Source organism: Microchirus variegatus (genome assembly GCF_963457635.1).
Source record: "Microchirus variegatus genome assembly, chromosome: 14".
NCBI classification, from domain to species: domain Eukaryota; kingdom Metazoa; phylum Chordata; class Actinopteri; order Pleuronectiformes; family Soleidae; genus Microchirus; species Microchirus variegatus.
The window spans coordinates 26,454,835-26,467,469 of record NC_139815.1 but is presented as its reverse complement, the minus strand read 5'-3'; the positions used below and the strand labels follow the sequence as shown (position 1 = coordinate 26,467,469).

Here is a 12,635-nt window from a genome sequence, read left to right as displayed (position 1 = left end):
AAATTGACAGTAGGTGTGAATGTGAAAGTGAATGGTTGTGTATTTACATCAAGAAGACCTGGGTTTGTGACCAGGTCAGAACAAGAGCCTTTCTGCACATGGAGTTTGCATGTTCTCCCCGTCCGTGCGTGGGTTTTCTCCGGGTTCTCCGGTTTCCTCCCACAGTCCAAAAACATGCATATTTGGTTGATTAGGCAAATTGGACAATCTAAGTTTTGATGTTTGCCTCCAGAAGATGGATGGATGTCAGCTAACTGGCTCCCTCGTGTGGAGAAGTGGTTCTCAGACCAACCACCTGAGAAAACATTGAGCTCTCAAGGTTACACCATTATCGTCAACGTGAAAATACAGAGGTGCAAATTTAGGTCGAGCAAAGTCAGATTTATTCCCAATAAGACAATTTGCTCTCACTCATCATCATCCTCCTCTTCCTCACATATACTTCACACACTGGTATAGTGACATTAGATTAAGATGGAGCGACAGATAAGGTGACTCTAATTGTTATTATTTCATTTTTTTTGTTATTTAGTAGAACAGTATTATTGATTTTCCTTCAAGTACTACAAGAGGAAGCGTGCGTGCCACTGTTGGAACACGTACTACAGTTTGAGAACCATGGCTGTAGTGTACACAGTGCTCTGACAGACAACTTTACAAGACAAGATTATAATAAAATGATCAATTGTGCCAAAGCATCGTGCCTGACGTACCTTAAAATGTGCTTTTAAAGCTTCTTCATTGGCAGAGAGTGACAAACGCGTATATACCCGACGTTTGTCAATTACTATCAAAGAAAATTATATTATTGCAAAAACTATTGTGCACACACACCCTTTCTTGGTAATGAATGTACGCATGGCTTTTGTAGTCGCTGTGCTTCCCCGATCGTACGTCATCTTTAAAACAACATGTCACAACTTTGGAACCTTGCCGTTCAAATGTGCCAATTCCTGTGCTGAATTACACACACAGACTCGTGTGGCTACCTCACTGCTCCACCCAGTGTAATGGCTTAAACAATCATTGTTGTTGAATTACTACCCGGCCCTTTGTCCACGGAAAAGCAGCCAATGGAAAAAAAATAAATGTTTAAGTTGATTTATGTAGGTTTATCGGGGGAAGCACTTGTTTTCTGTTCACTTAAAATAATGACACCATGTTACTTGAAGAGTTGGTTCTTTATTTAACTCGTGTAACTCAACTGTTTACAGGAGACACCCAGGCCGTTTACTCAGCTTACTGGCTACACACACACACACACACACACACACGCACACACACCTTAACTCAAATACGCCCGCAGACAGACACAAAGATCTGAACAAGCAAACGCCAAATTGCTCTTATCGTTGCATCGCTCATAAACAAAGAGCATCAATAACTTTTATCTTTTTCACATTCTTAACTCACGTTTGCTCGTTATGAACTTAATTTATTGCCAAAGATGAAAGAGATTATAGGAACAGCCTTCTACTTGCTCTGTGGCAGAGCAGATGAGCAGGTGTGTTGTTGAAGATGATGGTTTGGAGTGTGAGGCGTGTGTGTGTTGTAATTGTTCTGCAGCGTCAGACGTCACCGTGCAGCAAATGTTGACTTTACATAGAGCACGAGACAATGTGAACATTGAACATGATTATTATGACCATAGTCGATGTGATCCATGATATCATCGCTACGTGTAGCATATGCTTGCATTGTTTTTTTTACCTTGTTAAGCATAAATCACTTAAAAGTTGTAATGCTACAAATCTTAAAATGCAAATGAAAACACTATTTGCATGAACAAACATAGATGTTCTAATGTTACAAAACATGTTATGATCTTTATGAAAAACTAACTAAATACTATTTTCAAGTAAACATTACAAAAACATGTTATTATTAAAGTCATTATGTCACAAAAAACATTACAAAATGTTCTTATGTAACAAAAACATGTTACTATCTTTCTAAAAAACATAACGTATGTGACCAAAAAGTCACAATTAATAAAAAAAAGATGATCTATGATGTCACAATATATGTTAGAAAATGTTCCAATGTAACAAAATGATCTATCTATCGTTTCAAAAAACAACATAAGTTACTGCATGTGACCAAACAATATTTTTAAAGCAACACAAATATTTTACAAGAACCATCATCAAAAGTAACACAATGTTGTAATGCTACAAAAACATGTTGCTAACTTGCGAACAAAAACATGATCAAAAAACATGTCACCAAATGATGTAACGTCACATTGCTACACAAAAAGGTTTAAGTCAAACATTGTTGCAAAAATGTTACCAGCTGCTACTTTCAAAACAACATTGTGGTCGTGTTTATTGTCTGTATGAAAATGCAACTTTCGTGACCAAAAATTTGACAAAAAAACAATTTTTAAGGCTATTAAAAAGCATTATGTTACAAATAAAGTCAATAAAAGTAACAACGTGTAGTGTATGTGATTAAAAAAAAAATATACTCAACAAAAAAATAAACTGGAAATGGTGAACAAAAATAGAATGTCATGACATTTGCTCAGATTCTTGATGCATTTGTTTATGGAATGATTTGTTTTGCTCAAACTCAGTAGTCCAGTGTCACTCGGTCACTCCTATGGACTACAATCTCAGATTAATTATTTCAACTCACCAGAGTCATGGATCATGGCAGAGTGGTGGTCAGTGACCAGTACACAGACACTCCTTATGGCCTGCTCAATAAAAGGGCACACCAAAATGTGGACTTTTGTCACTTGTCAATATGCCACAGATGTAACAAATCATGATGGAGCGTACCATTGGCTCATGATGAGCGATGGGTTGAGGGTTAAAGCTGTGGCAACACAACTGTAACGTGCATCATTCTACGATCGATAACCTGGTGACGTCCATGGTGGACACACACACACGTTATTGAAGTTTGTGAACTTGGATCATCGACCCTCATTGTGTTCTTCCTGTCATTACTCCAGGACGTTTGTTTTGAAATGGATCCTAATGCTCACAAATTAAAGCCACTTTATTGATTTGGTTGTACTGTTCTTTTTGGATAGTTACTCTGTTTTTGTCACATAACAATAACTACAAGTGTTTCTTTGTGCGTCGTTTATATTTTTGTTTGAGTGTGTGCACAAAATGTTGTGATGCTACATGTTGCTAACTTGCTAACAAAAACATTTGTTACAAAAACAACTTGCTAATGTAACTAAAAACATGCGTTTCGTGGACAAAATATGGCACCAAATGATGTCACATAGTTACAAAAATAAAGATTAAAGTTAAACATCAAAGTCTTCAAAAAGGTATTGCTAATTTAAACTAAAAAAACATGCTAGTACTTAAAGTATGTGACCAAAACTTATTTTAAAGTAACAACAATATTGACAAAAACCATGGTGTCACAATAAATGTTACAAAAACACACAAAGGATACATTATTTTTAATGAATGTTTTTGATGAAAGTCAAACAGACAAACAAAAAAGCACTTGAACGTTCCATGAAGAGGCTTCATGTGGAACCTTGTGCCTCCAGGACACCGTCCAGCGTCTGTGTTTGCCTTTTTGCGTCCGTGTGTCTGTGTCGCAGCGTCTGTGCCTCAGAAGAAACGAGCTCCCACAGCTTCTTCTTTTTTTTCTCCCCCATCTTTCTTTCCCTGCTTTCAAAGTTCCCACAGAAAAGTGAGGACCACCCAGCGGCGCCGAGCGCGACGCTGATTAGCTGCGCGCAGCTCATTTGCATTAACGTCAGTAAAGGCTGTAGGTCAATCCTTGCGGGTGCTTTTATTGGATGTGCCGCTGTCAAGCAGTGCCGAAGAATTGGAAGGGCAAACGGCAGAAAAGGCAGAGGGAGAAAAGACAAACATAGAGGGGGAAAATGAGCATTATATGTAGCGCTGCTCTGTCTTTCTTTCTGTTTTCTTTAACCTCCACCCGCGACAACCTGAAATAATCCCGCCGTCTCTGATCCCGGAGCAGAAACTTGCGGACACGGAGAGAGAGAGAGAGAGAGAGAGAGAGAGACATAGAGAGAGAGAGAGAGAGAGAGGTCTTGTTTTTCTTTCTTTCTTTTTTCTGTCTTTTTTCGGGGGGTTAGATTTTCCTTCCTTCTGTGGTGGCACCTCCACACATCACAGCCTCCACATCCCCCTCTCTCTTTTCTTTTTTTTTTTTTTTTTTTTGTTGCTCCCCGTCTTCGCCAGAAATGAAAGGAAACCGACGACGGAGCCTGGAAACATTGTAGCCAATCGCACCCGGGGTTCGGAGCTCTCGTATGAGGCGGATCATCATCATCCTCCTCCGCCGGGCGGCGGATGAAGCCTGAATGGAGACTCTGCAGCAGCGAGACCATCCGCGGACACATCTCACCCTCCTCCCCTGCGCCTTGAAGCGGTGACTCGGGGCCTGATAAATGGAGCGTTCCCTCGGCGTACACGGCGTTGTGTTCCGCGCGGGGTGTTTGACAGCGGCCGGGAGAAGAAGAAGAAGAAGCAGAAGAAGCCTCTGCGGTGACTATATTTCACCCTGTTGATGATGAACTGCTCAGGACTGGAGCAAAGTGTCGTGAGAACCGCCTTCATGGCTCGTGTCTTCAGCTGAAGTGGACACACACTGTTAAAAAGACAACACAGAATAAAAGCATTATTCTTTTTTTTTTTTTTTGTATGGCTCCGTGGTGGAGAAGGGAGGACTAGACTAACACGTGAAGACACTTGAACGCAGAAATGGATACAACTATTGCATGAAGCAGGCGTTGGTGTTGGTGTTGGTGGAGGAGGAGGTGGAGGAGGTGGAGGAGGAGGAGGGGGCTCGTGCATGGTTGTCTTTCCAGGCCTTGTACTTGATAACAGTTGAAGTTCAGGGAGAGAAAATGCAATGAGAGAAAAAAATGGTCAATGTGGTACGAAGGAGAAGAAGAAGAAGGAGTTGAGGCACAAAGTGAACCATGTGGATGTGACGAGCTCAGCTGAGGAATAACGGAATCCAAGAGTTTTCCCAAGGATAAGACGAGGCACAGACAGTTGGATTAACACAAAAAAGAAACTCTCCAATTAACTTTACGTGAAAAAGAAAGAAAACAAAACAGTGGGAGGAAATCAGCTTCCTGGTGAAGGGAAGATATATTGTTCATGTCTTCTTGTGTTGCAGCGTTTGAAGAACCTACGTCGCTGTGGCCTAGATGACACACACACATGTATTTATATTTAAAATTTGAAGAAAAAAAAGTAAAGAGCGATGACACATTAAGAGGAAGAGTTTTGACCTTTGACACGTGCAAATGACACTTACTTGTGCAGCCTCAACATAAAAGCACTTGTGCAAAAACAACATAAAAAAGGAGCAGAAGACAAACAGAGACACACACTCACAAAAAAAAGAAAAGAGAGAAAAGGCTGAAGTGGGTTGAAGCATGGGCTGTGCTTCAAGTATTCATATCTCTGATAGGGTGGTCTACCACAGTGGAAAAGAGTCCGAGGATTCCCACTCACCCCAGCAGACTAATACCACTCAGCATCAAGGAAATCCTGCCTCGGGACTGCCCCTCAAACCCCCGAGCTGCAAGGTGAGCGAGAATAAACACTTATTCATTCCATTTTACAGACACACAAACGACGCATGTAGTTCCTTTCAATAATGTCCAAGAATATTCAACAAAATCTTACTTCAGTCACGTTAAATCTGAATAACAGTCGGAGTTTGTTGATTTATTTTTGTTCAAATGTTCCACTCTTGTTTTCACTCTGCTTTTGTCCATTTAGAAGAATTAGGCCATGACACACAGACTGGGTGTAAGGTCGCGGGGTCACGGGCCTCAACACTGACCTGACGTATTGTTTCTCTTTTGTTGTTTGAGGTTGAAATTAGTGAGCATTTTTTTTTGTGAGGCTTTGTGTTGCCCCGTGTGCGTCAAGGCTGCAACAATGAATTGATTAGTAATTGACTACTAATTTAACCCGCCAGCTATTTACAGACTCCTTTAGGTCATTTCATTTATAGCAGTTTCTGGAGCAAAACAACAAAAATAATCAACAAATAGAAATATTGTAATATTGTAAAGCTTCTGTACGTAATGTTTTTTGGGGGTATTTTGTTGTTAAAGCTATCAGAGTGGACTGAGGGAGCCTTTGTGTGTATACAGTGGCAGCGCTGAATGACTGGCGTCTTAGACGTCGCTTTTTGAACATTTTGATGTCGGCGCCGCTTTTGCGTTTTCAGTCAAACTCCCGACGCTCCGACTTTGCTCGCGCAGCGTTGATGTGTCCTCCGTCTCTCGTGACGTTCAAGGAATCACTTCCTGTGTGAAGCGTGGGAGAGTCACCAGGCAACACAGGGTGTTTACATTTAAAATGAATAAATACATGTATAAATAGTGTACAAGAGACATGATTCTCAAACTGTTGTACGTGTAGCACCAGTGGTTCGCGAGCTTCCTCTTGGTGGAAATACTCTTCTACTGTGATCGGAGTGGAGCTGAGGTCTGAGCTCTGTCACTCCGTCTTAAGCCCAATTTATACTCCTGCGTAAAGTGCTCTGCGTAGGTTACTCCGAGACTCTGCGTCGACGCAGAGCCTGTCGAAGAGCCTCTGCGTCGTCTCCGACTCCACGAAATATTTTTTAAGTGTCCGTCACTCCGTCAAGGGACAACGGAGACGTCAAGAGCTGCGATTGGTCCTCAGGACAGGCTGAGCGAAGCTGCTCTGTGCCGGCTCACAGTGAGCAACGAGTGTCCACAGAGGCTGAGCTGATCCCCGTCGATAAAGCCGCTGCCGAACTATAAATACGTCATATCTTAACACACACAGCACATGTTTAGACTCTAAATGGACAATTTTCTCACCTCAAATTATCTTAAAACTGCGTTCCGTCACAGAAAAGCAACAACAGTCATTCTTTCTCGGACGCCATTGCTCACTGTAGCCAGAAGCACAACAACCTTGCGCATCGACCTCTACCGATCGGGAGGGAAATTGCATCGCGTGTCCGTCACCACGACGCAGAAGTATAAAGTCGGATAACGCATTACGCAGTCGGAGAAGTATAATGTGGCCTTTAGTCTAATGTCACTATACCAGTGTGTGAAGTACAGGTGAGGAAGAGGAGGATGATGAGAGAGTAAATGATCTTATTTGGAATAAATCTGCCTCCTTGGAAAAGCCTGTAGCTGACTTTGCTCGACCTAAATTTACTGTTCACTGTATTTTAACGTTGGTGATAATGTTGTTACTTTCAGAGCTCAGTATTTTCTCAGGTGGTTCTTGGTATAAAAAGGTTTGACAAACACGGCACTAGAGCTTTAGGGGCTCTTTAGTTTTTTTTTTGTTTTTTTTTTACCGTATCTGCTTTTTATTGGCATAGAAGTGGAGTTTTGGGAGCTCTGAAACGCTTTTTACATTTTTTTTTTTAAATGTAAAACTAAATATTGCGCTTTGCGTCTGCTGTAGCTTATCTTCATTGTTGTCCTCTTCTTGTGTTTTAGATGTGTGTAGGTTGCGCTGCTCTCTTTTCGCTCTTTGATAACTTTGATTTTCTTTCGTTAGTTACCCTCGGCTTGTTTCTGCGATTGTATTGAGGAAAAAGTATCCAGTGTGCATGCATGCACGTGTTTAAGGAAAACACTTTTTAAAAACAACAAAGAAAAACACAGTATAGACATAAAGTTGTGTTTCCACGTGGTTAAGTTCCTTAACCTTCATCTATTTTCATAACCGGTTCGAGTGTGAGATATTATTTCGTCAAATGCGTAAAATAAATCTCTTTTTCTTGTGTGGAAATGTTTCAGGATGTCGTCATCTTGTCTTGTTTGGGAAACGCAGATTTTTCTACTCGATTAATGAGGAAAACAATGTGCGTATGAGTGATCTTAAAAGACGAGTTGTGGAGTTTTATCTCTTGTCAGACGTTTGTCCTTTTACAATCAGTCATGAAGGATCCATTTAAGGCCTTTGTGTTTAATTCAAGAAATATTATTAATATTTAAGATGTAATGAGAGGCTGCAGTGATTGGAGTAAAAGTGTGTTTTTCCTGCTCACATGCAGCAGCTGAATTGGTTTCTATTGAATATGATTGATGATTATTGGCATTATTTTTGTTCATTTTTAGCATAGAAGGCGACACACATCACTGCTGAAGGCAGATATTTGGTATTTTGATCTGCAAATTGTGCAAAGAAGAAGTTTTTTTATTCTATTTCAGCTAATATTGATTTGGAATGTTGATTAAAGAAAACATTTCAAAGGAGGCTCGTATTGTAGCGTCTGTATCAGGGCTGTGAGTAAAACATCACGATAAGAACTTAAGAAAAACACTGTGTTGATAGTTGTTGTGATAAAATGTCAGATATTAAGAGATTAAGTGCTTTTAAATGCTTATTTAATTTGCTTGACAGGGAAACATTTCACACAAATGTGAGGCAACACATGACACAGCAATGACGTGTTTTTGTCTCAAACTTTTCAACCGTTTCTAATGTGAAATTTAAGCACTTTCAAGGCCCATTTTTGTTCTTTTCCACCTCACAGCTGAGGTAAAGTACATGTTTATACAAATACACATAGCACTCATTCAGAAATCAAAAGTAAATTCATTTAAATCACATTAAAATACATGGCGTCGTGCTGCAAGCAAACCAGAGTGTGTTTTCTAAAAGAAAGTTTTATCTTTCAAAATGTGTCACATCTGTGAACACTCTATATTTGACTTTTAACTATTTGCCGTGAAAGAAATTAAGTTTCGATTTCAAGCACTTGATCCAAAATTCAAGCACCTTTCAGACCTTGAAATATACTTAAATACACATTGAACCTTTTGTCATTTTGAGGCTGAAGAAAAACCATCTATTGGTTTTGAATCATTACTCGGCCCTCGTCGCTTTCAAAAAGGACATTTTTGTGAATTTAGTGGTATATGAGTGTGTGTCTGTACACTCCTGTGTGTGTGTGTGTGTGTGTGTGTGTGTGTGTGTGTGTGTGTGTGTGATTGACCACAGGCTATTTGAGCGACTCTGTCAAGCTGAATTTTGTGGGCAAATATCCGCAGACGCAGCTTTGGGAAGGAGTCAGTGTGACGGATGCCCTCGTGTCAAAACGCCCACTGTGCCTTTGATTGAATCTGTGTTGTGATTGAGTTTGACTAATGTTTCCCTGCAGCTGGAAATGGTTAATCCTTGAGTCCTGTGAGGTGTCATCTTTAACGTCCTGTGCGCTTGTACCCCCGGGTGATTGGTGTGGTTTAAGTTGACCGTAATGCACAGGGCCGGCCACTTTATTAGGTTTCATGCACTCAGAGATGGCTCCTCTGCAAACGGTGGTTATTTGTGTTACGCTGAGTTCAGAATACACCTTTTTAAAGTACATGTATAGTCCAAATTAATCACTGACTATTTTGATAATCTTACAATCAGTTTGAGTTAAGACAGTCGCTCTGATTTTTTTTTCTCTCCATATACGAATAAAGAAATAATTAAAACTGAATAATTTAGGTTTGTTCAGAAAATTAGACTTTTGAGAACATCATCATTTCAAGGTTTGGTCATTTATGGAGAAAGTAATAAAGAGATTAATGGATTATAAAAATACTCATTAGTTGCAGCCCTACTTCTGTGACATGTTCCATCATGTCAGTGACTTTGACCAATAGGAGCACCTTAAATTTTGTTTGAGGCATTGCTCGTCCAAACTGTCCTCTGTCCTGTCCTGTCCTGTCTAGCCCCGCCCCCACGGTCCAGCCCTCCCTCTTTACGTCATGGCAGAACATGTGTGGCTCTGTGTTCACCCAACGTCGTGTTGTGATCTTTAAATTGTTGCAGACCGAGTGATTGCATCGTCTGACCTGTTTTTTTAAGTGTCCGTCACTCCGTCAAGGGACAACGGAGACGGCAAGAGCTGCGATTGGTCCTCAGGACAGGCCGAGCTAAGCTGCTCTGTGCCGGCTCACAGTGAGCACCGAGCGTCCACAGTGGCGGAGCTGAACACCACCGACTTTGTCGCTGCCAAACTATAAATACGTCATATCTTAACACACACAGCACATGTTTAGACTCTAAATGGCCAATTTCTCGCCTCAAATTATCTTAAAACTGCATACAGAAAAGTGACAAACGGCCACTGTTTCAACAACAACAGTCTTTCTCCCTCGGACTCCATTGCTCACTGTAGCCAAAAGCACAACAACCTTGCGCAGCGACCCCTACTGATCGGGCGGGAAATTGCAGCGCCTATCCGTCACCACGACGCAGAAGTATAAAGGCTCGAGTGGTCTACGTGGTGACGCAGACGGATAACGCATTACGCAGTCGGAGAAGTATAATGTGGCCTTAACTCTGTGATGCAAGAGTAGAATATTGATACCAATACCCAGGAAACGTCGTGGAACGTCAGCGGCGCGGTCGCCGCTCGCCATCGCTTCCGTTCTAATCAATGTGAGCATTTCCACGGGGAGCACCGCGGCACGTCTCGGCAGCGTCCCAGAAGCGGCTCGCCATCGCTTCGATAGGTCGATAGGTAGCATTTCTATTTTTTGCCGCTGCTGTCGCTGAATCGCGTGAAGCTCAACAGAGCAGATCGCACCAGACAGGAAGTCCGACACAGAATCAAAGTAAAACACTTCCAGACCCCCTTTCAAAATAAAACACAAAACGCACGTCGTAAAGCCTTTCGCAACTTCACATTAACATTACCTCGTAACCGGTGCTACCAGGTCAACAGTCAATTGATCAGAGGGTCTCGGAGAGTCATAATGTACGACGAGAGACTGATTGTTGAAGTGGAGACACATAAAATAATTTATGACACCTATGGTAGAAGCACAATATTGAGGGTAGATCAACAGTTCTTCCATGTCGGAGAATGAAATAATCTGTGTTGTTGCTGTTTCCTTTATACGCACAGAGAACTTGCGTCACATTCAGGATTATCGTGTGATCATTTCCGTGAATAACGCCGGCTCCCAAGACGCCGATGCGCTGCTGTAACACGAATGTGCAACTGAACTCTGATCCACATCAAAGAAGCGAACTCTGGTTCACCTTAAAACGTAGGTTTTGGTTTTCGCTTCGAGTGAACCTAATGCAGGAAGTGGACTACGACGCAGGGCATCGTGGGTAAACGCATCCAGATCATACACGCGTGTAGAACGATAGCCGGGAGAAATGGTTGAGTCCATTGTTGCAGTGTATTGATGTCGTGTGTTCACGTTAAACTGTAGGATTTGATGCAGCTCCATGTTTTGCTCTTATGTGTAGGAAACACAAGTTGCGAGGAGGGGAGTACGTTATTTAAAAGGTTCAGAAGTGTGAAAACGACCTTAGTATCTGCGTGCATTTTTCTTTTTTTTTGGACAACCGTCACTTGTGATTTTCAAACCAGACTTGTCACTTATGTGTCAGTGTGCGGTCTTACAATCAGATTTACACACACACACACACACACGACATGTGGCCGTGAAACACGAGTGAGAAGCAGAAACAGTCGCCTCAGAGTCCGTGTTGCTTTGTGCCGGACGTTGACGTCACCTAGAGCCAAATCTCGCACATGAATTTGCTGCGACGGCTTCAATTTGAAATATTTGTCCTGCTTTGATACTAAGTGGCCTCACAGATATGACGACGCTCTGTCACTGATGATGGGGATGAATACGAGAAGAGGTAACATTGTCATGTTTGTAATATTTGTCCTGTAATGTGGTCGTAGCCTCATCTCCTCCTCTGACCTGTGGCATCACAAAGGCGCTCTGTGCTTATTTCTTCTTTTTTGAGCCATTAACATTAAACATTGTGGTCGTGCCTGAAAATCCAAGGACGTCATCAGTGTCTTTAAAAACCAGGACGTTCTGATGCTCGGTTTGAACTCCAGCAGGTCGTCTTGACCGAGACTACGCGATGACTACATTTGTGTTAAAGGTAACAGAGTTTAAATTTCAGGTTAAATCACTTTCATTTTTTTATTTTATTCTTATTTTAAAAAGGAAGGGTTTGTTAAATGAAGTCATTATAAAAGAGGCAACAGACAGACGCCGTGTTTGTTCTGGTTCCTGTTCTCTGTCGTAAAGACGCAGCAGTTAACAAGGTTCATGTATAAGGACGTGCATGTTGTTTTCCTTGGAGCTGGCGTCGCGTCCTAATAAATCCTGCATGTAAAAACACACACAGATTCTGGATTGAGGCTAATTTATTTGTTTTGGTTACAGAAGAACACATATTTGACGCGAGTAGTAAAAAAAAAAATTCACCAATATGAACACAGTTTTCCAGTCACAATTACAACATGAAGTCACTTTTATCATCATAATGGCAAGATTGGGCCAGGAAATGTCATTAATTATGCCAAACGTTGTCCGTTTCCAGCCTCAAAAGTGAGATGATTTGCTGTGTTTCTGGCTCAGTAATGATTATACATTTCTAAAACAGGTTTATTTTCCCAAAATGTTGCCCTATTTTCAGACAGAGAGGAAACACTCATGACACATTCATGCACAGTTAAAAGTAAGCATTAGCTGCACTTGTTAGATGAAATATTTATTAATTCTCACATATTTCAGTGTCGCATAAAGAATTTAAAAGATGCAATAGAAGTTCCTTGAGGATATGAGTTGCTTAAAAAAACGACAACAATAAGGGCTTTTAAAATCAAGTGTCTTAATCTGTTCAAAA

The 12,635-nt window shown here is 41.2% G+C and overlaps 1 protein-coding gene across 1 annotated transcript in view; it reads left to right on the top strand.

Annotated features, from left to right (window-relative positions):
- The first annotated feature begins 4,897 nt into the window (after nt 1-4,897).
- Nucleotides 4,898-12,635, top strand: part of pde8a (phosphodiesterase 8A) — a 78,802-nt gene continuing 71,064 nt past the window's right edge. The window contains exon 1 of the mRNA XM_083901215.1: nt 4,898-5,551. Coding sequence (XP_083757341.1) covers nt 5,399-5,551 — 153 coding nt within the window. The 5' untranslated portion in view covers nt 4,898-5,398. The remainder of the gene's footprint in view (nt 5,552-12,635) is intronic.